Here is a 27,259-nt window from a genome sequence, read left to right as displayed (position 1 = left end):
GCTTATTTATTGGTGCTAGGGATTGAACCCAGGGCCTTCTGCATGCTAGGCAAATACTCAATCACACCCCAGTTCTATAGCAGGTTTACATTTTAGATGAAGTATTGATTCCCGGTAAATAGCTTCCACTTTGTAGGTATGCACCACAGGAAAGCTCAAAACGGTGATCAAGTTACATTTCCACTGGGAAACTTCAGCCCCAGTGTGACCAGTTAAGCCAGGCCCTGGTTTTCACTGGGCCTGATGATGCATTATTGCCCTCTGTCCATCAGCCTACCCGGTGGCTGCAGGCGTTCTGCCCTCTAACCACAGTTCACTTACACCTTCCTGGGAATGGCCACAGCCCACTATGAACTCAACTGTACCCACACCTCTGCCTTAGCTTTCTTTCTTAGCCCTCTGCACTCAGCTCACCCTGCCCCTTCTCCACAGGGTACCGGGAAAGGTTTGCACCCCCAGCAGGAAAATGAGTGAAGAGACTGCCCCTGAGGCTGCCTCCCCGCCGCCCCCGCAGGGGCAGCACTACTTTGACCGCTTCTCTGAGGATGACCCCGAGTACCTGCGCCTTCGCAACCGTGCAGCAGACCTGCGGCAGGACTTCAACCTGATGGAGCAGAAGAAGCGCGTCACCATGATCCTGCAGAGTCCTGTGAGTGGAGTCCAACCCAGCTGATGGGCGGGTGCGTGGGCTGATTCTCCACGGGACCTGAAAGACCAGTAGCTCCTGTCCCTGCTCAGAGCTGGTAGCCGTTTAGGTGTTTGATTCCTTCCCTAGTCCCCGGTGATGGCCAAATCTGGGTGTGTGCAGGCAGTTTGGCTAAGAAGTGGAAGAGAGATGGGAGTCAGTTTTCCCCCTTCCTGCCAGTTTCCTGAGTTTTTCTGAGCCTCACTTTCCATGAACGATGAACAAAGCCATGTGAACTGGAGGTCAGTCGGGGGCGCTCCCGCGGTCTTGGAGCTCCCTTTACAGAACATCACGAAGTCTTGGAGCTCCCTTTACAGAACATCACGAAGTGAGAACCCACTTAGGGCAAATAAAGCTCCAATGCAAGGGGCAGGGGTGAGGGGGGCAAGGCACAGGGGCTCTGGGATAGGGGCTGAGGGAGGCCAGCTTGGGATCAACCTAGGTCTCCCCAGACTTGAGGTTGGGTGGTGTCTGCCTGGCATGGATAGAGTTCATCCTAGAGGCATGGGAAAGGACAGGGTGGTCTGATGGACCAGTGCAGAAGCAGGAGGGTGTTGCCAGCCCTTGGGTGGGAAGAAAAGCAGTATACAGGGAGACAAGGGAGGAGTGCAGGTGTAGGGCTTGGGCCCTGTAGGAAACAGTGCATGATCCTAAGGGTTTGGGAAGCCCAGGGAGGAAGATGGCATCTCCAGGTACTTGGCAGGATGTGCTTAGGAGGGTGGGTCTAGCTCTGCTTCAGCCCCACTGGGTTTCAGGGAGCAGGCCACCTATGTGGGCTGTGTGCAATCCTGGCTAAGTGCACACAGCGAATGCTCAGGCCCCAAGAGAGAAGTGGGAGGGAACAGGTGGCATTGTGTGGGATCCTGGAGGAAAACGGCAGGTGCTAAAGGCTTTGGGGTGAAGAGTCTCTGGGAAGTCCCCCAGAGTGTGATGAGGAGGGGTGGCAGAATTAGACAGCCCAGCCAGATTTCCCGGCCTCAGGCAGGAGGTGGGGACTGGAGAAGTCATGCTTCTTTCTGTCCTGTTATAGGATCCCTAACATCTAACAGCTCCCCATTCCCTTCAAGTGTTTCCTATTGCCACCTGGTGGCCAGGATCCCAAGTTTATGGTCTGGTGGTCTGAAAAGTTAGAGACAGACATCAAAAGGGGAAGTGACCTCATAGGTCATCAAATCCTTCTGCTCTTTCTCTTAGCCTTTAATTAAGCATGAGGAAACAGGCCCAGAAGAGCCATAGGTGTGGCTAATGAAGAGGGAAGGTGGCATGCTTTCTTGTTTAATTCTGCTTTTCAAAGTGTCCTTAATTTCTAAAGTAGAGTCCTGCCATGTGGGACGAGGGAGGTGGGTCTTGGCCATCATACAGATGCAGAAAGGACCTGGAATCTGGTGCTTGCACCGGGCAAAGGGAGCACAGATCATTCACATGTCTGATGCACCTTATGCAGCAAGTTGGGGAGGTCCCTGAGGTCTGATGGACTTACCCCTGGGGCCCAGGAGTCCCAAGCATGGCTCTGGCCTAGCTGACCCAAGGGTGGGCGTGGGCACTGGGAGGAGCTCATCGTCCAGCAGCTGGGGTTGAGGAGCCCTCAGACACCCATGTGAGAGGCTCTGAGATGAGCAGCACCTCGGGGTCTGCTTCAGTCTTTCAGGGAGGAGCTGGAAGGCCTCATCCAGGAGCAGATGAAGAAAGGCAACAACTCCTCCAACATCTGGGCCCTGCGGCAGATCGCGGACTTTATGGCCAGTACCTCCCATGCAGTCTTCCCAACATCTTCCATGAGTATGTGGGTGACATCTTCCATGAGTGCTGCCAGGAGCAGAGGAGGAGGAGAGGGGTGGGGACCAGAGGAAGAAGCAGCAGCAAGAAGCAGCTTGGTTGCCAGGCAACAGTGCAAGCTTGCAGTTGCATTAGCAGGCCTGGGGGAGTTGAGCAGAAGCCAGGGAGGTGCCTGGCTCTGCTTCTGATGTTGCTGTGGATTAAAGAGTCATAGGAGAATTATTCCTGATGCCAGGAATGGGAGGGTGGAGATGACTTCAAGGGATCACCGGAGGCCATGGAAGCCAGTGTCTCCATGCCCCACTACACATGCCAAACTGTCACCATAGATAGGTGCACAGAACAACCAAGTCTGTGCATGACCTCCCCCATACACACACACCCTCCTGGTCTCTGAAGCTCTGCCCACAGCCTTTAAAAACAAATATCAAAAAATTCTCTACCTCCACATGGTTATATGGGATGACTGTGGAAATATTCAAGTAAGGGCAGCAAAAATCACTGGTGTGTACTTAAAACTCAGAAATCACTATTATCAGTATTTTGGTGTATATTTCACACATTTTCCTTTAACATATATAGATTATGCAAACAAAAATATAATCACAATACATCTAATTTTAATAGCAGGCCCATTAATTTCCACATAATAAAATATAGTTCTGCCATATAATTTTTGGTGGAAGCATGCTGTTTAGCCAATTTTCCGTTATTGGACTTTCAAGTTGTGTTTAGCTTTTTGCTCTTATGAACAATACAGTAAGCATCCTCGAAAATAAATCTGAGCTGATATCCCAAACTATTCTGTTCAGATAAATTACAAGAAGTAGAATTGGAGGATCAGAGTATGTGCATGTTTAAAGACTTTTATGCATAATGGAAAATTATATCTTTTCTCCATCCTAGAGGAGAATAGAAGTATGCCCTTCCTCTGCCACACCCTGCTATCTATTACCATTTGCTTTTATCCTCCTGACTTGACAAACAATAGCCTGTACTTGGTGTTTTAATGTGCATTTATCTTCTTACTATTGAAGTCAGATTTGTTACACATTTTATGTACATATTGGACATGATTTTCTTTTTACAATAACTTACCTATTCACATCCTTTGCCAGTTTTCCTATGGTGCATTTTTTCCTATAGATTTTCAAATCTTTATAAATTACACTATTATTATATGTCAAATATATTGCAATCATTTTTCCAGTTTTGCCTTTTAATTTTTCTCATGGTGTTTTCTGTCTTGCAGAATTCTTTAATTTAATGTCATCAAATTCCTTTGTTGTTTTCCTTTGTGTGTTCTGCTTTTGGTTGCCTGCCTAGAAGCACCTCCCCCATGTCTTCTCATCCAAAGGGATAATTTTTCCTGTTTTTACAAATTTATTCTTTAAAATAACTTTAGAATCACTTTTGTTAAGCTCCATCACCCATCTACCTTCAAAATTTTGCTTTAGAATTTTGATTGGGATTGCATTAAATGAATAGGTTGGCTTGGTGGAAAATTTATAAATTTATAATTTTATACTAGAATATAAGTTCCATGGTGAAATTTGTATGTTTGGTTCTAGAGCACTATATCTGAGAATAGCAACTAGCACATGGGAGGTACTTTAAAAATATTTACATAAATGGATTTTAAATCTTTTCAGAAATGTGGGATTTTTTTAGACTTAAATCTTCTTTATTATCCACCAGAGAAGCTTAGTAATGGTCCCTAATTCTTAAGTTTATCCAGAAACTATGTAACCTTTTTATTTTAAATGAATCCTCTATTCAGTTTTCTTTTGGAGATTAATATACATTAATTTTCTTGGGTTTTTGGATATAGAAAATCATATAATCTGTCAATAATTGTCACTATGTCTTCATCATTCCAACACTTGCCCTTTGATTTATTTTTCCAGTTTTCCTATTTCATCTGCTAGAACTTTCAGAACAATGTTTAATAATAGATTAGAGAATAATCATTTGTGTCTTGTTTCTGACTTTAAGGGAAACTCTTTTACCACAGAATTTGAGATGATTATTCTTTATCATGTTAAGGAAATGTCTTTTCATTCTAGTTCATTAATGGGTCCTTCTCAGAAATGGATGTTGAGTTTTATAAAGTGCATTTTGGGCACTTACTGATCTTTCTTTCCTTGAACAATTATTGTGATGAGCTATAGTAATAGATGGCTAAATATTGAACTCTTTTTTAAATTTCTGAAATAAATAATTCTTGGTCTTGATGCATTCTTTTAAAAATACTCTTCTGGATTTGATTTGCTAGGATTTTATTAAGGATTTTCACATCCATGTTCACACAGGAGATTACTCGGCATTCATGTCTTGGATAGTCTTTAAGAAGTCTTGGCGTTAAGGCTATAATTTCAACAGAAACCAGGGTCCCACCTTTCTTCTTGCCCTGATGGAGTTTAAATAAGATAGGAAGTCCCCTCCTTGATATATTACTCACTTGCAAAAAACACTCAGATCTGGAACATTTTTAGAGATTTTTGACATTTTTCCCCTCAGTTTCACCTTGAGTTTTAAAAGCTGACTTTGCTGCTTCTTTAGTAAATATTGATCATATATTTTATATTAAATAGTCCACCTCATGGATCTTTTCAAAATTACGAAAGTGATTTAGAATATTATTTTCATTATTTAAAAGTGCTGTGAGTGCAGTGATGTCCTGTTCTCTTTCCTGCTGCAGTACATTTCTTTTCATTGACCAGTTCAGATGTTTGTTTATTCACAGATTTCATATATGCTAATTCTCTTGGATTTATTGGTTCTTATCACTTTTTCTGATTTCTAGTTATAGTTTTGATTTTTATGTTTATTAATTTTTTGCTTGTTTTGAGCCAGGGTCTAACTAAATAGCCCAGCCTGCCCTCAAACCTTGTACTCTCAGCCTCCCAAATGCTGGGATTATAGACACGCACCACCGTGCCTAGCTACAGTTATTATTCTTTTCTATTACTTTGATTTGTTATTTGTATTTTGTTCTAGAATAAAATAAAATGCATTTGATTATTTTCTTATTTAATTCAATGATAAAGCTGTTTAAGGCTATGCATTTTTTTCTAAGTATAGATTTGGCCTTATCCTATGAATTTTGATACATAGTATTTCCTTCGGTTATTAATTTCTAGATAGTTTGCAGTTCCTATTTTGACTTTATTTTTATTTTGTTTGTTTTTTGTTCTTGGCAAAACTGGTGTTTGAACTCAGCACTTCATGCTTACAAGTTAGGTGCTTTACCATTTGAGCTACTCCACTAGGCCTTGACTTTATTTTTATATGGTGCTGGGATCAAACCCAGGGCCACACACATACTAAGCAGATACTCTGCCACTGAGCTCTGCCACCTGTTCACTCAAATAGCAGAGGACTTTATTAGACACGAATATCCATTCTTTGGACTTTCTCCAACTGGGTAAGGGTAAAAGAATGCTCAGTCCCCACCTAGAGATGTTTCTTGTTCAGCTGTAGTACCAGTGAGCTTGGGAGAAGCCTGCAGCAAGGAGTGGGCGGACCAATGGGAGCTCCTGACTCTAACAGAGTTGCATTGTCCCCACCATTGTCCCTCAGACTTCTCCATGATGACACCGATCAATGACCTCCACACTGCTGACTCCTTGAACTTGGCCAAGGGGGAGCGACTCATGCGGTGCAAGATCAGCAGTGTCTACCGACTCCTGGACCTCTACGGCTGGGCCCAGCTGAGTGACACCTACGTCACGGTGAGGAGAACACGTTGGAGTGGGGTGGGGCACTATGTGTGGCCCCCACAAAATTCAAAGGGAGAACTCCTAATCTTTGATGTGACCAGGGTATTATTAATGGCCTTTGATCAAAATATATAGAACCATTGTGGTCATCAAAATAGACAACCTACCTAGTGGAACTTCCTTGGATGGGGACCAGGAACTCCCAGATCCTGTATCTAGGGTAGTTTTTGAACATTGTGAGATTCCTTTTGTAGCTCCATTTCCTCTGCCCTGGGACAGAGTTTACTGGGGGAAGATGGCAGAGTCAATTCAGGTGAAAGAAGAAAGGATTTAAACATAGTATTCTTGGAAATATCCCATTTCCCTATTTGTCCTTCAGAATGTGTGTCTTTCTTCCAGTTAAGAGTCAGCAAGGAGCAGGACCACTTTCTGATCAGCCCTAAGGGGGTCTCCTGCAGTGAAGTCACTGCATCCAGCCTGGTGAGTACAGTCCAGTGTCTTACTGCCTACTCCTTATTGAGCTGATACCACCCCTTTGCTCCTACAGTGGCAAGTGACCTTCAAATTAGCCACTGTTGTTCTGTCCCTAGTGGGACAGGAAAGACACATGGCAAGAGCTGAGTACCCAGAGCGTGATGCATCAAGAGACAGAATAAATGCAAGGTGCAGGCAACAAGCATAGCACTGGGGCACAGGGAGGAGATTGGCCTGGAGCAGACTTACAGAATGACTAAGCCTGCAATTGGACCACAGAGGATTGGTGTAGGGGGCCTTCCTGGATGGGGGGCACATTGGAACAAGAAGCAAAGCAGTGTAAAAGTTGTCTGGTTCAGGGCCAGAGATTGTTTTTGGATCCTCTTCAGCCTGCTTCTTTTAAGTTGGATGGGAAGAGACTTCAAGAAAGAGGTGCAGATAGGGAAAGATTTCAGATAGGGAGGAGGAATGCAGTAAAAGGACTATCTTGAAGCAGAAAGGTTCAGTCCTCCTCAGCTGTGTGGGCTATGGCTGCTATGCCATGTCCCTGGGAGAGAAGGACACCACCTCAGGGACCTCTTCCAGGCTCAAAACATGGTCAGGTTTGGAGTCCAGATATTTAATCACAAGTCCTATCTGACAAAGCCACAGACTACGTCATGAGCTCAAGTATGGGCAGGAGTGGACACTGTTCCCAGAGAGGGAGAACGAGCCAAGGAGATGACGGCCAAGTGAGAACTGGGACCACAGAGACAAGGACAATACAGGCTCTGTCTTTAAAGCCTTCATGGTTTGGTGGAGGAGACAGGCAAGGTAGAAATTCAAACTTAGTGAAGAGTATTCTGGTAGAGCTGAAGGAAGTTTGGAGAGCCCAGGGAAAGTACACCCCACCCCTTCAGGAGCTGTAGGAGGTGAAAGGGGTAAGGGAAGAGGCTTCTAATTGAAACAATGGCATAGAATTAGAGTCCTCATGGGATAGCAGGATAAGCAGACTTAGGTCAGCTGGCACAGAGAGGTCTAGCAGAGGTGTCATGTCCTTGGTGAGAGTGCAGTATGCACCAAGCCCAATAGATGTGGGATCCCAGTGCTCTGGAAGGACAGGCAAGTGATGACTCTGGTTCAAGTTCTCAGTATCTAGAGTTGAGTCTGGTAACAGGGTAAGGACCAGATGACAAGTGGCATGGAAGGCCTATGGTCAGCATTTTCGATTCATTCTTCTGGACATGCAGAGCCATTGAAGTATTATTAGCAGGTGAGTGATATGATCAGGTTTCCATTGTATGAAGATCACTCTGACAGTAGTGTGTTTGTCAGCTTTCTGTTGCTGTGAGGAAATGCTGGAGGAAAATCAACATAAGGGAGGAAACACTTATTTTAGCTTATGTTTCAGGGGTCTTACTCCATCATCACTTGACTCTGTTGTTTGGGAGCTTGTGGTGAGGCAGAACATCATGGCAGCAGGAATGCGTGGTACAGAAGAGCTGCTCTCCTAATGATGCCCAGGAAGCAGAGAATGAGACAGCAAGTGAGAGAGAGGGGAAAGCCATGACCCCAAGTGACCTACTTCCTCCAATCAGGCCAACTTTCCAAGGTTCCACCACCTACCTCCCAATAATACCATCAGTGGCAACCAAAACTTTAGCACATGACCTGTGGAGGACATTCCTGATCCAAACCATTACAAGTGGAATGAAGTCCAACTGGCATCAGGACAACTGGCTCGTGCTATTACCATGAGCTGGGAAGAAAATTCTGATTCTGTGGGCTTACTAGGCCTGTTGACCAATGGGGATGGGAATTGGAACTAAGATTGAGAAGCTGGTGGGACATTCAGGAGGAAAAGTCAGTTGGCCTTTGGTTATCCTAGGTTTGGAAGAGATCTAGCCTCAATATACAGGTTTGGTAGTCATGGAAATGAGATGCTCAGAGAGTGTACCTAGACTTAAGGCCACTGTATGTGTTATACAGCTTGTGTAATGCACCAGGGAGCTTAGCTTATAAAGAAAGGATGAAAGAGTGAAACTAGCCTGTGCTCCATTCACTAAGTATTTCCTGGCACTTGGCTTTTTTTTGAATTTGCAGAGGCAACACCCACACACCAAACCCTGGGCCCCCTATCCTCATAGAAAGTACTTATTTTCTAATTTATATAAAGACACTGTGTGGCTGGTGCCTATCCTATTAGGCTGTGAAGATTCTTGAGTGACAATAGGTTATACATCCAAGAACGAGATAGGAATATCTGAGATCAGAGAGAACCACCCCAGAGAGTGCATCTGAATAGGCCACACATGTGAGGAAGTGGGGAGTTGAGCTGAAGGGAAATCAGAGGCCATCACTGGACAGTCAGATTCAAAGCACTTGAGGTGGCAGAGATGCTGCCTCTGCCAGGGGCCAGGTCACTTTGAAAACCTGTTCATTTTGTAAAATTCACTCAAAATAGAATTTTTTAAGATAAGATTTCCCAGACATCTTACTTCTGCTTCTGCTTAAGCAGACGATGCTAGTGGCATGTCTTCCCTTTCTCCCCAGGGTCTGTCTCCTTCCTTTGGTCCCTATCTTGTCTGTGAGGCTTTTTGGAACGGGGATTAGTGATAACTTGTGAAATAGCCCGAATGCTAGATTCAGGATGCCATGGGTGCTTTAGTTTTATGTGCCAAAGTTGTGATGGTTTTTAGAAATTTTAGAAGCTTGTTAACGTGTAGAGACAATTGTAGGCAATAAGTTAGGTGACCACCAGCTGTAGGGAAATGAGGCTCAGGGAACCCGGGGTATGTGTTTGGTAAGAACGTTAGGTGGGAGGACTTTTGGGTCTGTGTTAGGAGATTTGGGTCTCCAAGGGGGCACAGCCTTGGAGTGTGTGCTGTGAGGGTAGGAGCACAATTCTAAGATTAGATATTTTACCAATTTCTACCCAGGAGGCCCCAGGCTGTCGTTAGTAAAGTAGCAACAATTCCTCTTTTTAGCCAGGAGAGGGGAGTGTTGGTCATTTTTGCACTCGTGCAGTGTTGTTTTTGTATGAACTTAAACATGATTAAGGAGTGGTCATTTGTCTTGTTTTGCAGTCATGAAGTAACCTTCTCTTTGTTCTGTGAACTTGTCTATGTTAAGTAGAGAGTGCTACGGCCAGTCACCAGTTTGCTCTCTCATCCCACCTCTCTTGTTCCCTCTTACACACTCACACATGAGCATGTGTTTTTTGGGTTTGTTGTTATTGTTTGCTTGTTTTTAAGCAACTCCTTGGCTCCTTGGAGTCAAAGCAAATGATAAAACCAGTATCTTTTCACTCCTTGTCTGGATGGTTGGTAAATGGGTGTTCAGTGTACTGTCCTCTTTACCTTTGTGTGTGATTTTAAAATTTCTCCCAAAATGAAAGGGCTTGGCTTCGACCTGACTTCCTCTAGGAAGGCTTTTGATCCTTCTATTCTGCTGGGATTGAAGATTCCTCATAGCCAGGCACAGTGGCACACACTTTTAATCCCAGCATCTGGGAGGCAGTAGCAGGAGGATCTTGAGTTCAAGGCCAGCCTTGGCTACATAGGGAGACACTATCTCATAAAAACAAAACAAAATAAAACACCCCCAAATGAAACAAAACAAATAACAACAAAACCGTGCTCCTCATAGCACCTTCAAAGAATTCTGAGAATAACTCTCTTCTAGTTCTGTGGTACTCTATAGACCACGGCATGGGTATCACTTGGAAGTGGCTAGAAATGCAGACTCCTAGGAGCCAGAATCTGTTTTGACAGCCTCTCCAGGTGATCCGTGTGCACAGTTAAGTCTGAGAGAGACTGCTATAGCAATTTTCTCTGCTGACTTATGACCATCTATGACCCCTAAAGACTGTACACTCACTGGGGCATAACCAGGTCATTGTCCCCCCAACACCAAGGCCTGAGGTCTGGAGTGAGTGAACACAGGTTGGGGCAAGTGCTGGGCCCATGTGCTGGGATGGGAGTGAGGGCCTTCGCTCGCCCCACGGCTCTAAGTCTCTCTTCTGTCCTGGCCCAGATCAAGGTGAACATCCTGGGAGAGGTGGTAGAGAAGGGCAGCAGCTGCTTCCCAGTGGATACCACGGGCTTCTGTCTACACTCAGCCATCTATGCAGCCAGACCTGATGTGCGGTGTGTCATCCATCTGCACACACCAGCCACGGCAGCGGTGAGTGGGGCCCTCCCAGCCCTGTGGCCCCTCCATCCAGCATCACTCTCCCTATATGGCAGCCAGATCCAGGATACCCATTTCTCTGACATTCTCCCCAAGGGAAGACATGGCCATCTAGATTGTAGCAATCTCATCATTCCAGAAAGATCTGGAACTGAGGCTAAGGAGAAGAGAGAGAATTCTCAATGTAGGACTCCTTATCTGGTCCCTCTTTTTACCTACCAAAGTCTTGGTGTAAGCTAAAGTGTGGAATGTCCATTCCACTGCATCCCGATTGTGCTACACACACAAGCTGGGACCACTCATGCAGGCGACAGTGCCTCCTGTGTTTATATTCAACTCAGTCCTGTCAGGCTTCCCTGACACACACAGCCCAGACTCTGGAAGGAGATATCTTGAAAGAGGATAGCAAGCTGGTGGGAGCCTGGACTCCCCCACTTTTCCACTGCTTGAGGTCACTGAGAGCCAAGACAGGAGCCAGCAAAACTGGAGAAGAGGAGAAGGAATAACCTGAAGGAGGAGGTTATCCCCCAGGTGTCTCTGGCCATTTCTCCTCATGTGCCTAAGACACTGCAATGTCACTTGGAGAGTCAGTAGACAACTAGTTCTGGGCCTTGCCTCAACTCTCACCCACTTCTACTGACCCCAGATGGCACCCCTACAGGGAAAGAGCAGGCTTGTCACCAGCCTGCTGTTTTTTCAACAAAGCACAGCTGTCATGAGCATTCAGACCAACCAGAATTTGGACCAAGACTATGAAGTATTCATGTCTAGCATGCATCTCTGTAGAACTGAAGGTTGACAGAGGAAGAGAAAGAGGGTGAGGACCCTTCTACATCTCTCCATTCTCCTTGCTTTTCTAAATAAGAGGTGAGGATAGAGGTTACAACCTGTATTTTAACCCTGGTCTCTGGCACTCACACTGCCTCAGTGTGATTGGGGTCTTCCCTGTTAGTGCACTGAAACCAAGGTTGAAGGTCTTCACCAGCCCATCCCTGGGGACCTGGATCCTGCTTCACCCCAGTCTGGTATAAAACACCACATGTGCCTCTTTACAGAGTCATAAAAGCAAGACTGGGGACAGGGCAGCAAGAGCTCTCTCGAGTGCATTTTCTCCATCAGTTCTAACAGCTGTTATATAGATGTGAAAATGGTGAGGGAAAGCCATTAGAGCTCACAATGTGAAAGCAGACCCAAGCAAGTGGAGGAGGAGGCAGAGGCCTGAGAGGCCTTTCTTCTGTGCCTGCTCCCTCCACCCCACCAGCCCCAGAGCAGAGCTGGCCTGGGCTGCTCTAAAGAGAGAAAAGGTGCCTTCCCCAGGGGCTGGCGCTGCAGGCTTAGGCATTCATTTTTTCCGTACAGGTGTCAGCCATGAAGTGCGGCCTCCTTCCTGTCTCCCACAATGCACTGCTGGTGGGGGACATGGCCTATTATGACTTCAATGGAGAAATGGAGCAGGAAGCTGATCGAATCAACTTGCAGAAGTGCCTTGGACCCACCTGCAAGGTTTGCTCAGTTCTTCTGAGAAGATGCTCTGGAGTGCATTGTCAAAGCTGATGGTCCCCAATGTGACATGAATTTATTGACAAATGCTTAGCTGTTGCAGATCACTTTTTTTTAAGTAGAAAGGGAAAGAAAAGAAAGAGAAGGAGAGAAAAGTCTATCATACTGCTCAGAGATTTCGGTGCACACCCAATGTATTCACATGTATTTATAAAACTGGGATGGCGAATTAAGTTCTCCTTTTTTCCCTTAGCAATATATACTAAACACCTTTGCACATCATTAAATATTTTCTGTCACTATTCATTATGTGAATGGCTATGCTGCCACTCACCTCAGCAGTCCTCTGTGGTTGGACATCAGATTTGTTTGCTCTCTCCACCCCCCAATTTTCTCTTGATAGAAACAAAACTGTGATGAATTTTGTGTGCTTGGGGTGATTTTCTTAGAACAGATTTCTAGGGAATGAACGGTTTAGAACTCTAACTTCATCTTGCCCCCATAAAGATTGTTCTCTGCCATGTCTAATATGGAGAATTCTTTCCCTGCAGTCTCCCTACACTTGAGTATTATTACATTCATTCATTGGCAACTTGTTGTAGAAAAAAATGGAACCTCATTATTGCTTGACTTAAGTCTAAAGCATGGTCTTATAACTGCATAATTGGAGGTGCTCGGCTCTGTATGGAAGAGCTTCAAAACCAAGTTGTGTTGGTGGTCACTTGCTGCTATCCTGGCAAGGCACTCACTGCCTGAGTCACTTGCCATCTGAGTTGCTGTCTCCGCATCTCTAACTGGGGTGAGAAATCCTGCCACTCCCTCCTGACATCCTCCAGAGCGTCATTAGCAGTGCTAGGATGAGGTGTCCACATCTATGAAGTGGAGAGAGAAGGTACTTCTTGTTTGCCATTATTCTGTGGTCTCAGAGTCACAATCTTTTTCTATTTCTGTGGTATTTGAGAAGAAAAACTCTGGCTGTCTTTTTTTAGCAAGAGAGTATGTGATGTTTTGAGCCCCAAGGCCCCAGCCCAGGCTCTGCAAGGACGGACCCGATATGTGGATCTGTGTCTCAGCTTCCAGAAGGGCATTGTCTGGTTTCAGAGAGCTCTTGAGGGTAAAACCAACCACGGAAAGTTTCTGGAAGGAAAATAACACTTGGTCATCCTGCTCTTGGTGTAAACTGAATTCTGGTCTTCCCACCCCTCTATCTGCCTGCTCTCAGCTGACCCAAAAACATAGCACCAATAGTGAGAGCTCATGGTTCTGGTTCAGAGTCTGCCTCTAATTAGCTGGGAGACTTTCAGTTCCTTATCTGTAAACCAATTAGGTTAGAAGGCCAAGTAGCCTCTGTCACAGAACTGTGGGATCTTGGAGGGCCTTGCTGAGTTTATGGAGTGAAAACCAGAGGCCCAGTTTGGTGATGTGATTGCTTCTTTCTGCAGAGTCACCTCTCAGAGAACTGCCCTCTTGGGTTTTGACCCTCAGGTCAACTAAGTTACAAGAGCAAAGGATTGCTTTTTAGGTTGGACCCTTGTATTGGACATCAAATAATTTCACTTCAACACATACACCAGTTTTTCAGACTTCTGAGTTCTCCAGGGCCCCCAAACCCAGGCATTGCCCAAAGGAATCAACCAAGCCATATCTTCTCAGTTTAAAAATGCCTTTTTAGCCAGGTATAGTGGCTCATGCCTATAATCCCAGGTACTGAAGAGGCTGGAGGATCATGAGTTAAAGGCCAGCCCTGCTAAAGTTAGTGAGACCTTGTCTCAAAAACAAAACACAAACAAAAAATTTCTGGAGGTATGGCCCAAGTAGTATAACACTTGCCTAGCATGTACAAGGCCCTGAGTTCAACCCCCAGTATCACAAAAACAAAACACATTTTCAGTTTCTTAGGGTAGATGCCTTGGATTAAAATCACATGTAGGGTAGCATTTGGGTATTTGATTAGGAAAAATAAACAAGGAGTTGCTGGGAGGTGCTCTGGCATTGAAAATGGAAATTGATCTGAATAAAATGAAAAGTTTCTCTTAAGAGTAGAGTTCCAAAAGTTTGAGGCTGGCTACTTCTTCCTCCACAGATATTGGTGCTAAGAAACCACGGTGTGGTTGCTTTAGGTGACACCGTAGAGGAGGCGTTTTATAAGGTCTTCCACCTGCAGGCTGCATGTGAAATACAGGTGAGTGATGTCCTTTGAGAAGTGGGCCCAGAAGATGGCTTTGACAGGGTCCATAGGTGATGGTGTTGGCCCTGCTGGCTATGAGTCCAGGGGTGGCTTTGAGCCTGTCCTTCTAAAACTCCTGCCCTATTTCCCTTCTTTGGCACCTCCTTACACTTCCGGTATCACACTTAGAGTCAGTTCTGTGTCTTGGCAAATTTATCACCATTGGCTAACAATCACCACTCAGCTCTTAGGGACCAGAGCTCAAGACAGTTTGCTGCTTGGGCTTGTCAGCTAGAGAGGGAGAAACTGTCACACGGCAGAGAAAAGTCCTTCGCGTGTCCTGGGTTACCCAGTGTGCCTGCTACACCTAGCTGTGCCAGTGAACACACAAAGATAGGTTTATTTATTTATTTATTTATTCATTCATTCATTCATTCATTCATTTTGTGAGAAGGTAGAATGAAGTGAAGATGGGGGTTTGCAAAGACCAGGATCATAGTCAAATTTGGACAGAGAAACATGGGGAGCAGGCCAATTGGACTGTTGACAAGGAAACCTGAATAGCCAGAGCAACCCCAAGGTGATATTCAGGGAGCCCATTATGCAGTCCCCTAACTGGTAAGGGACAGGGTGGATGGTGAGTGGTGGTGGCCACCGAACCTTCTAGGGGAGCTGGTTGAGAAGCAAGAGGTAAAAAAGACAAATGGTAGTTTTGTAGACAACAAGGTAGTAGTGGGTTCACCGAGCACACCATCAGTTTGTAGCCCCAGGAAGACTTATTAGCAGGTGGACTGGGCCCCCAATATTCCCAACCCTGGCTGTGTGTCCTTGGGAGGGAACCTGCCCTCCATGAGCCTGTTTCACCAACTGTAGATGTGAGCCCTAGAGGGTCTTTGTGAGGACAGGGCTTTTCAGACAGGGAGAGGTGTGGCGAGTGATATTTTTAGGACTCAATTGACAGAATGGGAGATTGCTTGTTTCAGGATGAGTCAGCTCATTGCATGACCCTCTTGCTGTCCTATCTGCCCTCTTCTGGCTGGCCTGGCAGAGCAGCACTCAATGGCGAGCCACCTGCCTTCCTCTTGATGTCATGAATGAGATCGGCCCTAGCAGGGTTGCCAATGGAAGTGCCCAGGGATACCCTTGCAATCGTTTTTAATGGACTATTTTGAAAAAAAAAAAAAACACAGTTGTGAAGCCAGGGACGCAGGGTGTTATAGGGAGTGGAGAGAGTTCCCCTCTTCCCCCAAACAGCAGTGGGCAGAACCAGAGACCGTGGGGAAGATGGGCATAGGACCTCTCTGATGTGGTGCCCTTCTTTCCAAACCAAGGATTCTGTCCTGAGCTCTGACCACTGACTGGTGTCAGAACTTGGCAGAGCCTCTGTTAGAAAGGGAAACCACTTTCCCTTTTCTCATACCTGGACTCTTAAGGGCTGCCCATCTTTCCTGTGGAGAAGAGGCTCCCATGAGAAAATAGCCCATAGGAAAACCTCATCTCTTTGCAAAGACATCCCAGCTCTAAACGTGGGATGGAGAGAGTTTCCCATATGGACTTTACCTCCCTACAATGAAGTCGGCCTCTCCCAGGTGCCAGACCCCAGAAGTGACCACTGGGCAATTTAACCAAAGGTAGAATAGCCATCTATGGTCAAAGGGCAGCGCTGCCAGCCACTGTTCCTGACAGCCCCTCTGGCTGCTGTCACTTTCTGTTCAGGACTGGTCTAATGTGACTTTTTAAAGAACGTTAGGCAGTGGGGGCAGCTAAACCCCAGAAAAGCTTCAATGGCTTTTGGTCAGCTGTGGGGCAGAGAGGCTTCTAGAGGGAGGAGTGGCTCTAGAAGATGTGGAACATCATCCCATGGGCTATGGAGACATGAAAGAGCACATGTAGCAGCAATCTGCAGGTGCTGTTGGGATTGCACGTTAGTCCTTTTGAACAGAGTGACCAGCACTGGAGCTCTGTCTCCACTGTGGGCTCAGTTTTCTCCCTCAGTGAACTTGGCAAACAAGCAGACGTGGCTGTTCAGCTCTCCTGGGCACAGTTTTCTCTTTGCTCCCCATCAATATGGGGTTCCAGGAAACTGGGTCATCCCTAGCTGAGAACTGCAGCTCCTGCTCTGCTGACAGGCTGAAGGAAAGAACCGCAGGCAGTTCTCCATCTGCTACCCATTGCCATGGAAACCAGTGGAGGAAGAGGGAGGTAGAAGGAGGCAGCTCATGCAAGGTTATATGCTATTCTCTCCCTCCTCCCCCTCCTTTAATGGCCAGTCTCAGGGGAGGTTGCATCTCGGAACTCATTGATCAGCAACATTCATGTGGCACTCATTAGAAACCAGAGCTGTTCTAAGGGCTTTAAAGACTCCTCACAAGATGGGTACAGCTATTTTCATTTCACAGATGCAGCACAGAGATGGTAAATAGCAGGCCAAAGTCACACAGTAAGGAAGTGGTAGAATCAGGATTCAAACTCAGTCAGCCTGGCACCTGAGTCCATGCTCTTAAACACTACCTTGCACTGCCTCTTCAAGGCAGTAGGGGGTCAGTGGGACCAATCACATGAACTTGTGGACACATGTGTTGGATTAAAAGGGTGTGGAAATTGTTCTTGCTTCCTCCTCTTCCCAGGGTGACGGTGAAGTCAGGGAAAGCTGACTTCTAAGAAGTAGCATCGGGCGTCTGTTAACATGGTAAATGTGATACACTCCAGGGGCTGTCCAGATCCTCATGGGTTCCTAGGCCTGCATTTGTCAGTAGGCTAAATGGATTCTTTCATTTTCAGTAAAAAGTAACTGTTAAAAACATCAAACACTGCAAGTTTATGTAATCAGAGCAGCTTCCCATAATAAGCAAGCTTACAAGGGATATTCAGTCTTACTTAGGATGTGAGTGTATTAATGCACAGTGCAAAACACCTGGCTCACTAGCAAGTTTGCTTGAAAGCACTCTCTCTGTACCTGGAGTTATCCAGGAGGCCAAATTCTAACCAATTATATCTGAGTGGGTCAATACGTGTTCCATTGTAGGAACATGGAATTGGAAAATGAGATTACTTAAATAAGTGAATGTTTAGGACTCTTGGAAAATTACCTGCTGTGCACACATACCTATTGTCCTAATCCTCAAGTCCATTGCCTGAAACCACCTGCATGATCCCCTTCCCATGGAGTTTTGACAGTGGGACAAACACTCTGGGCTCATAGGTGAAAGCTATCTAAACTTTGCACAGTGCCTGGCTGTGCACTGACAACATTTGATCTGCCTCCTTTTTCTGGGTCTCTTTGATTGGCTAATCCTGTCATGGAAGATGCATTCTTTCCGTATATCTGTTAATAATTCCATCTGGGCACATTTGCATTTCATTGACTGGAAAACCAGCCTATTTGTTTCAAGTCACACACACACACACACACACACACACACACACACACAGAGTTCAAACATAGAGAAAAATGCAGAGAATAACATAATAAGCACTTTGAGTGCCCACCACTTAGATTTAAGAAATATTAATAGTCTTCTTCCTTCAAATATTTTCCTCTTAAATGCAAATCAAAACTACACTAAGATTCCACCTCACCCCTGTTAGAATAGCCATTATCAAAAACACCACCACCAACAGGTGTTGGCGAGGATGTGGGGAAAAAGAACCCTCGTACACTGCTGGTGAAAATGCAAGCTAGTGCAACCACTCTGGAAAAAAATTTGGAGGCTTTTAAAAATCTAAATCTGCCATATGATCCAGCAATCCTACTCTTGAGGGTATACCCAAAGGAATGCGACACAAGTTACTCCAGAGGCACCTACACACCTGCCTGCATGTTTATTGCAGCGCTATTCACAATAGCCAAGTTATGGAAACAACCAAGATGCTCCACTACTGACGAATGGGTTAAGAAAATGTGGTATTTATACACAATGGAATTTTACTCAGCCATGAAGAAGAATGAAATCTTATCATTCCCAAGTAAATGGATGGAACTGGAGAACATCATTCTGAGTGAGGCCAGCCAGGGTCAGAGGACCAAAAATCCTATGTTCTCCCTCATATGCAGACTTTAGATCTAGGGTAAACACAGCAATGTGGTTGGACTTGGGTCACATGACAAGGGGAGAGCACATATGGGAGTATGGGGATAGGTAGAAAACCCAAAACATGAAAGCGTTTGATGTCCCCACTCCAGAGGAATTTAATACAGAAACGTTAAAGCGACAGAGGTCAACATGAGAAGGGGTCAGGAACCAGTGTAAAGATCAGATAGAGATGAATCAACTTGGGTTGTAACACATTTGTACATGGAAGCATTGCTAGGAATCTCTCTGTATAGCTGTCCTTAACTCATCTAGCAAAAACACTCTGTCTTTTTTATTATGCTTATGTCTTCTCTTCAACAAAATTAGAGATAAGGGCAGAACAGGTTCTGCCTGGAAGTGAGGGGGGTTGGGGAGGAGAGGGTGAGGGTGGAGGGGCAGGGGAAAATAATGACCCAAACAGTGTATGCACATGTGAATAAATGAATAAAAAAATATTTTTTCTTCTTGAAGAAACAAAACATTACAGAGAAGAATTGAAGTCCCTTTGGAGCCCTTTCCAATCCCATCCTCCCACCCTACTTCTCTCCCCAGAAATAGTAACAATTCCAAGTTTGTCTGTATCCCAGGAAGTTTTCAGTCCTCTGTATTGTTTTATTCCCAAGGTTTAACAGTTACTATTTCTTTCTTCTTCTTTGTGGTCTCTAAGAACTGAGATCAGAAAAGGAATTACTAATACCTCATTCCCTGCCAGTGTCTGCATTCCTCGCAAGTTTCTGGTGGCTTTTCTTAGTTTCCCAACCCTTTCTCCCTTGTGTCCCCTACTGTCCTATTTTGCACAGATGCATAGGCAAGACCCCATGCACATGGGCTAAGGGCTCTCTGCTCCTCACTGCAGGTGTCAGCCCTGTCCAGTGCCGGAGGAGTGGAGAACCTCATCCTCCTGGAGCAGGAGAAGCACCGGCCCCACGAGGTGGGTTCTGTGCAGTGGGCCGGGAGCACCTTCGGGCCCATGCAGAAGAGCCGACTAGGGGAGCATGAGTTTGAGGCCCTCATGAGGATGCTGGACAATTTGGTAAGTCCCTGCCACTGTCCTTCCAAGCTAGTATATGGAAGGTAGGCCCCCAGAACCAGGCGATACAAGGCATTAGGGGGGGCACAAAAACTGCCAGTGTCACAGTTAAGTTGTTAAAGGTCTCATTGATAGGCAATTTGATGTAGAATGTATAGTCATTATAATAGTAGTTGAGTTTTCTTAAATGGTGGCCTTTGCCATCCCCTACTAAGTACTGTGGGTGTCCTCATCTCTGTAGGGTGGTCTATGAGAAGTAGTAATCCAATAGAAATCAGAACACCTCTTCTTATAGTCTGAGCCTCTCTTATATTGGGGCTTAGTTCATACTTCTTGTGTACTTAGTCCTGCCTTTCTTTCTAATCTCATAAATTTAATGCAGAAAGCACATAATACCACTAATTTCCTTATTCCTGGGAAGTGTCTTTATAATAATATCCTATTGTAATGAGCAAATGAACCAATTTATCAATCATATAAGGAGTTAAACTGGTATGTGTCCAAAGTAGGCTGGTCTATTAAAGGATACCAAAACATTTTTAGACATTTTTCCTTCTTCCAGGGACTAATAATTTAGTTGATGACATAGGATATAAACTGGGGACGATTCAAGAATAAGATAGAAGCTTATACAATAAGCAGCTAGTTGTAGCAAGATGATTGATTGCTTAAAGAAGTGAAAGATGAAATCTATCTTCATAACATTTCTGTCTGACTCATTTTCCCCATCCTTGCTACTACTGCCTTGGACCCCCCTTTATTATCTCACAGTCATTGACATGATAATTAATACTTTTTCTCTGCTTTCTGTTCTTCCAAGATATATTTACCTTATTACCAGACCAACCATGAGGGCCACTTTATAAAAATGAAAGCAGCAACACACAGTGAAAATGCAACTCCCATTCCCATCTGTGTGCTGTGAGAGCCAAGCCTAAATAAAGCACCAGTGACCAAGTCTTCTTTCAAACTTTTAAGAAACAGACAATTCTAATGCTATTTACACTGTTTCAGAGAAGAATGAAAGATACTATGCCATAGCAATTACAGTACATTCAGACCTATCTACTTTGAATGTTGGTGAAAAATAAAAACTAGCAAAGAGTATCACATAACATTAGTATAATGATACACCATAACTAACTGAGGGCTTCTTCCTAGAATTCAAGTATGACTTAATATTCTAAATCTTTAGATATATCTCATAATTTATGAAGAGTCAAAGGATAAAATTTTTCTATCATTTTAACAAATATCAAGAGATAGTTGATAAAAAATTTTTACAAAGCTATCAACTAGAATAGAAAGAGACTTATTTAACACGATTAAAATAATTTTTCTCAAAACAAGAGCCAGTATCATGGCAGAACACTAGAAATATTTCCATTAAACTTTAAAATGAAACAATGATTCCTGCTCTTAGCACAGTTATTTAATATTGTTCTGGAATAATATTGCAACTCAATCCTAGGCAGAGAGATGTAAAAATAAGATGTATAAACTTAGTAAAGGAAAGTTACTACTGTTTATAAATAATATGGTTAACATGCCTATAAAGTCCAAAAAATCAGCTGAAAAACATTAGAAGCAATGCAGTTATTTTAAGGCAGCCAATTATAAAAATATATACAAAACCAGTGGGTTTTGTATCTTAATATTAACTACTTTGAAAATGTAACGGGAACTAGGAGCATGACTTCTAGTAGTAGAGCACTTGTCTTACATGCATGATGCATGAGGCCCTGGGTTTGATTCCCAGCACTGAATAATAATAACAATAGTAATAATAATAAATAGTAAGAGAAAATAATCCCATTTGTAAGTGCAGCAAAATCATAAACATTAATCAGACCTCATTTAAAGGAGACCATAAAACTTTACCAATAGACATCGGAGAAAACTTGAAATCAGTAAGGAGCTATAATTTATTCTTGTTTAGAAAGCTTCAATAAGGGAAAGAGGCCACATCGCTAAAATCAATCTAAACTTAACATAATTCTCTCTAAAACAAGGGAAGCTACAAAGACTTAACAAAATATACTTACAACATGAAATTCGGAATGGCTAGGAAAATGCTAAAAGGAGAAAGTATTTAAGTAAGTTCTACCTAGTGGTGAAGAGTGATAAAGCTTTCATAATTAAACAGTGTGGCACTAGCAGTATGGATAAGCAAACCCATCAAACAGCTGAGAGAATCCAGAAATAGACCCAAAATATAGGAGAATTCACACAGAATAAGCAGACACTTATAAATCAGCAAGGAAAAGATAGACTTCTGGACACTTGAGAAAGAAAACTAAGGCAAACTGCTGCCTTATTCCTTTCAAGACAAAATCCTGAGTTATCAAAAATTTAAACATAAGGTTAACTCACAGTTATTGACAATATAGATTTATATTTGTGATACTGTGTTGAAGAGACCTTATCAAGCATGGTTTAACAGAAAGTATGAATTAGGATGATAAATATTGAGGATATGATTACATTAAAAATTCAGAACTTGCATTTCTATAAACCATTCCCCCATCATAAACAATGCGAAAAGAAATATTTGCAACATCAGTTGACAGCCAATGATTAATAATATTCTTAACGTGAAAAAGAAAAACATCTCAGTAGAAAAACAGGCTGATAAATACAGTTTACAAAGGCAGCGAGTCAGATGGCCACTGTGTGCACAAGTCTACAGTTATGTTTTTACTAATAGTCAAACATATATGCACACGCATATGTCAACACAGAGATGACCAAGAAGATTTTTTGGTAGTTATCTCTGGAGGTGAGATTTTGTTCACATTTGCTTTTTCCAAAATGTTTTTCTGTATGGCTTAATTTTCTGCATGTGTCTGCATTTTCTTTACAATCAGAAAAATACCTAATGCCGTTTTAGTTTAAAAAATAAAATAAGAAGAAAACACGGAGGACTGAGTATTGCTCTGGCAGGTGCCAAAATTCCCAGGTCTTCTCACTGATCTGTAGTTGGCTCTGTCTTTATGGACCTGGTCTTGCTTAGGAGATAATGCTGTACTGGAGTCAGATCTCAGGGGTCTAGGACAGAAATAGTTAAGAAGCTTCGTGTCAAGGAAGGGAAAGTGACTGTTAAAATCAGTTGGGCTACTTCTAACAAGCCCTGGCCACACATCATTGTCTGATTAAGTGAACGACTCTGAAGTGGGGTCCAAGTGTCAGCATTTTTTAAAGCTCCCCTCATGATTCCAATACTGCCAGTGCTAAGTCCCACTGGACCAACAGATGTGGTTCAGAGCTCTGTGTGGAGAAGAAGTACCCCAAGTTTCTTCTTGTGGTATGACCACAAGGTTCTAGGGGTTCTCTCAGTCTTGATAGAGGGCTTGGAGGAGGGAGCAGTGCTGAAACACACTGGGAGTGCCTGCAGCAAGGGCTGTGTTGTCTGATGGATATTTGGGCTTAGACCGAGTCCTTTAAATGGAAGGGGACGAAGAGCGAGTGCTGTGCACACATGCATGTATACGTGTGTTTCCTCCACAACAAATGGTTCTATTTGTGTCCTTTTTAGGGCTATAGAACAGGCTACACATACCGCCACCCCTTTGTCCAAGAGAAAACCAAACACAAAAGTGAAGTGGAAATCCCAGCCACGGTCACAGCCTTCGTGTTTGAAGAGGATGGTGGCCCTGTCCCCACCCTCCGACAGCATGCCCAGAAGCAGCAGAAGGAGAAGACCCGCTGGCTTAACACACCCAACACCTACCTGCGGGTCAATGTGGCCGATGAGGTCCAGAGAAGCATGGGCAGCTCCCGACCCAAGACCACAGTAAGGGGGAGGCCAGGACAGGCCTGGGGGAGAGGGGTGTGCTGTGTTTGAGGGGATAAGTAGCTTTGCAAGGGGAACAGGACAAATCTCCCCTGTGCCTGAGGTCATGCAGTTTCCTCTATTACTTCCTATTGGGCCCCTGAGAACAGTTGCTCAGCCTCCCTGAGCGTCTGACCACCTCTTTCTTGCTCCTCTGTGCTGAGGTTTTGGGGCAGATTTCTCCAGAGGGAAGCCAGACTGTGCCACTGCCTTAAGCACAAGACCCAGGAGAAGTTGGTTTTTGCTTCTTGCTCCTACGTCCAGAGGGGGTTTCTGGGAAATTCCTGGGATGAGCATCCAACATTTGGGTTGCCAACCCAGAAGGAAGGCAAGATGGGCACTTCCTTCGCAGAAGGAAGGCAAGATAATTAAGTTATCTTCCTGCTCTTCCTTCCTCTTCCTCTCTCACACTCAATTTGATTTTTCATTAACATACAAGTAGCTGGCAGCCAAACAGAATGGCCCTCTATGAAACAATATGAAGCCCTTGAAACTCAAATCAAGTTATCTGATACTGAAGCCCAAGTGGCTGGTCATCAGAGTTCCCCCCGCTGCTCTCCAGTGCTCTTGATGACCTGAGAGCCTTCTTTGGCAGCTGGGTCATCTGTCACCCATCTCTACTCTGGAAGACAGATATCAAAGGGGCCCAAGAAGAGAGAACATCTCTGAATAGTCTTGCTGACCTTCTACCTATGCTTGTGGGCCCAGACCTCAAGGGGTGCATCACTGGAGAGGCCGCAGGCCTTAGTCCTTTCTTTACCCACCTGGCTTTGCATTGTGCAGTGGATGAAGGCTGATGAGGTAGAGAAATCCAGCAGTGGCATGCCAATACGGATCGAAAACCCAAACCAATTTGTGCCTCTCTACACTGACCCCCAAGAAGTGCTGGACATGAGGAACAAGGTAAGGTGGTGGCTGCTTGTCTCACGCTCTTCTTCCCTAAGGGGATCTCAAGTCCTGGCAAAAACAAGCCAGTTCCTGGGAGGTGCCTGACTCACCAACACTCCCCAATGCATCCCAGGAGAAAGAAACCACTGTGTGAGAACCATGTGCCAGACACTGTGCTGAGTGCTGGACTTACACAGTCCTCGCTCACCCCTTTTTACAGTGGGGTGCTTGCTATACACATTAGGTATGTCTGAAAGACCTGGCCACAAAAATGAACTTCCATGAATTCTTTCTCATTTTTCTTTGGCTTATTTTTGAGATTTCAAGATCCGTTGTATTTATTTCTGGATTTTGCCCAACAGTTCACTCCTCTATATTTCTAATGGAACTGTAAGAACTCAAGTTGCAGCAGACCACCTCCGATAGGCCAGTGGCTCCTAGCACAGTGCTTAGTGCATGGCCTAGGCTCCTGCCAACACTTGTTTCAAATTCTGAGGTCACTGCTCCCACACTCCTCCTCAAACCCAGATTCAGTAGATGTGGCCTACATCTCAGGGGCTTCTTAAAAGTATTAAAGTTTGAGACCCTCCCTCAAGGATCTGCTGTGCCTCCTTTTCCCTTCTTACAACCACTTCTCAGAGTTAAAGAAAATCTTGTGTTTTGCACGAACTATGAATCACTCGGGAAGAAACATGGAGACCATCTCTGAGGGTAGACAGATTGTGTCTGCCCCAGCACTGGAGGATCTTTCAAGACCTTAGCCAAAGACCACACTGGACCCCAGCATGTGCCCTCACCCTCTGATGCTCAACCCTCCCTCTCCCCTTTTCCACACAGATTCGAGAACAAAACCGACAAGATGTGAAGTCTGCAGGTCCTCAATCCCAGCTCCTGGCGAGCGTCATTGCTGAGAAGAGCCGAAGCCCGGTACAGCAGAGACTGTCCCTGGCTGGCGGGGACACATCTTTGCCTTCTGGGTCTCCCATTCCTGGGGCTGGGCAACAGGAACCTTGAGTCTTCATGCTCACCCTCCCTTATGATCTTAGGCAATGGGGCTCCTGCTACAAAACAGAGGTCCGCCTCCCAGGGGGGCTGCAAAGTTTGGGGAGGACAATATGTAGTCTCTCCCATGGGCACCGGACAGGGAGCAGCAACCCAGCTGCTCCTGGGAGTGCTCCATACCTTCCGCTGTGAAACTCCACTTGGAGTATTAGTGCCCTTCCGAGGGCTGTTCTCCCAGGTGCACCAGGACTGCCTGCCCCTGAGTGTTTCTGACCTCTGCATGTGGATATTGTGTCGTCTGAGCAGAGCTCTACACAAACAGGGCATGCAGACAGGACCAATGCTCCTATAGGAGGCACTTAGCTGCCCACACAAGCCCACTTAGTGTTAGAAAGCATAAAGTTATTGTTTTCATGCTTGAGATAGAAAGGTGTCTTGTCTACTGCTTAACGTCAGGAGTGAAGTTCAGAATTTGGGCTGTGTTTGAAGTCATTGCTGCTCACAGTAAGGTAGGAACGGGCATGATGTCTTCCTTAGCAGTAAAAAGTCGGGAGTACAGGAAATGTTCCACTCTGTGGAGCAAATTGAGATGATGCAATGGTTTCAGATGGGGCTGCAGCCCACAGAGTGGGAGCCCCCTGTCAAGAGAAGTGCAAACGTTACACCCTCACATCTGCCTCCTGACCATCCCAATTCACCAAGACAAGGAACACTGAATACACCACAGGATATAATTAGCCCATGATTTGGGGGAAGGGAGGGTGAAAGGTCAATACAGTGAGCAAAATTGTCAAAAACCAGCTCGGTCATTTATGCCAAGTGCTGTCCTCAGAGTCCCTCTCCTAGGATCTTGGTTTTGGATCCTCCTTTGACTCCATGATTCCTGCGATAGGCTTGCTGCTGCCTCCCTTTTGAAAGGACACAGCAGGCCTGTCGTCAGAAGATCTGGCCACTCCGGGGTCATCTCCCCTTGTTTCGCTTTCCTTTCTAACCCTCAGCTTCAAAGCATTGCATTCCCCAATGCCAAGATGAGGGTGCTGGGAAGGGCATGGTGGCACATGCTTGTACACAGGAAGCATAGGTAGGAGGATTGCCATTCCAGGCCATCCTGGGCAAAAAGTGCAAGACCCTATCTGAAAAATAACTAAAGTCAAAAAGGGGGATGCAGGGGCTGGTAGAATGACTCAAGTGCTAGAGCCTTGCATAGCAAGCACAAGGCCCTGAGTTCACATCCCACAACCACCACCAAAAAAAAATGAGGATGCTAACTTAGGAAAAGGGGCTATAGAGTCTGAACTTTAGTTACTACCTTAGGCTAGAGGTGTCAGAGGATTCCTGCAGCTTAAACAGTGTGCAGCTGGTCAGCTCCCCAGAGCCAGGGGCCCACAAATGTGGTGAATTGGAGTGATTCTGCCAGTATCCCTACAAGGACCCGTAGAACAGGAGGGTTGAAGACCTGAGACTCGGGACTTTGCCCATTTATCATTTATGACTGCAAAACAGGACTAATGGCTTGGACTGAGAACGCTGAAGCTGCTGTTTGCATATGACTTATGCTGGGTGTTGTGGTTTGCTCTGCTGTTGGGGCAGTGGGAGTGGGGATAACTGGCATGAAGCTTGCTCGAGCTAATGCTGTGCTTGCTGGGCTTTGGCTGACTGACTTTGGGCCACCAATTGTATTTGCATAGTAATGGCTTGGAAGTGTCCACAGAAGGGTTTGCAATAAAGCTGTGTCTTCCTTCTGCTTGGGCGCATCCTTCAGTTTTATTTCGGGGGCAAATGGTGGACTCCCTGCATTCATCCAGGCAGTTGCAAAATCTGGGTCTGGGAATGAGGTAACAGTGGGGAGGAATGAACAAGCCCTACCCCAAGGCCCTGAGCTGTTTTCAAGGAGCTGCATGCCACGCTATCCCTACAAGATTGCTGGCAGCCACCTGAGT

The 27,259-nt window shown here is 45.1% G+C and overlaps 1 protein-coding gene across 6 annotated transcripts in view; it reads left to right on the top strand.

Moving 5' to 3' along the window:
• The window catches only part of Add2 (adducin 2), a 107,381-nt gene that overhangs the window by 64,636 nt on the left and 15,486 nt on the right, over positions 1–27,259 (top strand). For all 6 annotated transcript variants that reach the window (XM_074049918.1, XM_074049920.1, XM_074049919.1 and 3 more), the window contains exons 3-13: positions 433–649; positions 2,326–2,464; positions 6,044–6,195; positions 6,583–6,663; positions 10,672–10,821; positions 12,187–12,330; positions 14,411–14,509; positions 19,424–19,600; positions 23,133–23,390; positions 24,213–24,332; positions 25,155–25,244. In XM_074049918.1, the coding sequence (XP_073906019.1) occupies positions 467–649; positions 2,326–2,464; positions 6,044–6,195; positions 6,583–6,663; positions 10,672–10,821; positions 12,187–12,330; positions 14,411–14,509; positions 19,424–19,600; positions 23,133–23,390; positions 24,213–24,332; positions 25,155–25,244 (1,593 nt within the window). In that variant the 5' untranslated portion in view covers positions 433–466. The remainder of the gene's footprint in view (positions 1–432; positions 650–2,325; positions 2,465–6,043; positions 6,196–6,582; positions 6,664–10,671; positions 10,822–12,186; positions 12,331–14,410; positions 14,510–19,423; positions 19,601–23,132; positions 23,391–24,212; positions 24,333–25,154; positions 25,245–27,259) is intronic.

This window comes from Castor canadensis, chromosome 12, assembly GCF_047511655.1.
Source record: "Castor canadensis chromosome 12, mCasCan1.hap1v2, whole genome shotgun sequence".
Taxonomy (NCBI): domain Eukaryota; kingdom Metazoa; phylum Chordata; class Mammalia; order Rodentia; family Castoridae; genus Castor; species Castor canadensis.
Note: the sequence above shows the minus strand (reverse complement) of the source record. Positions and strands in the feature narration are given on the sequence as shown.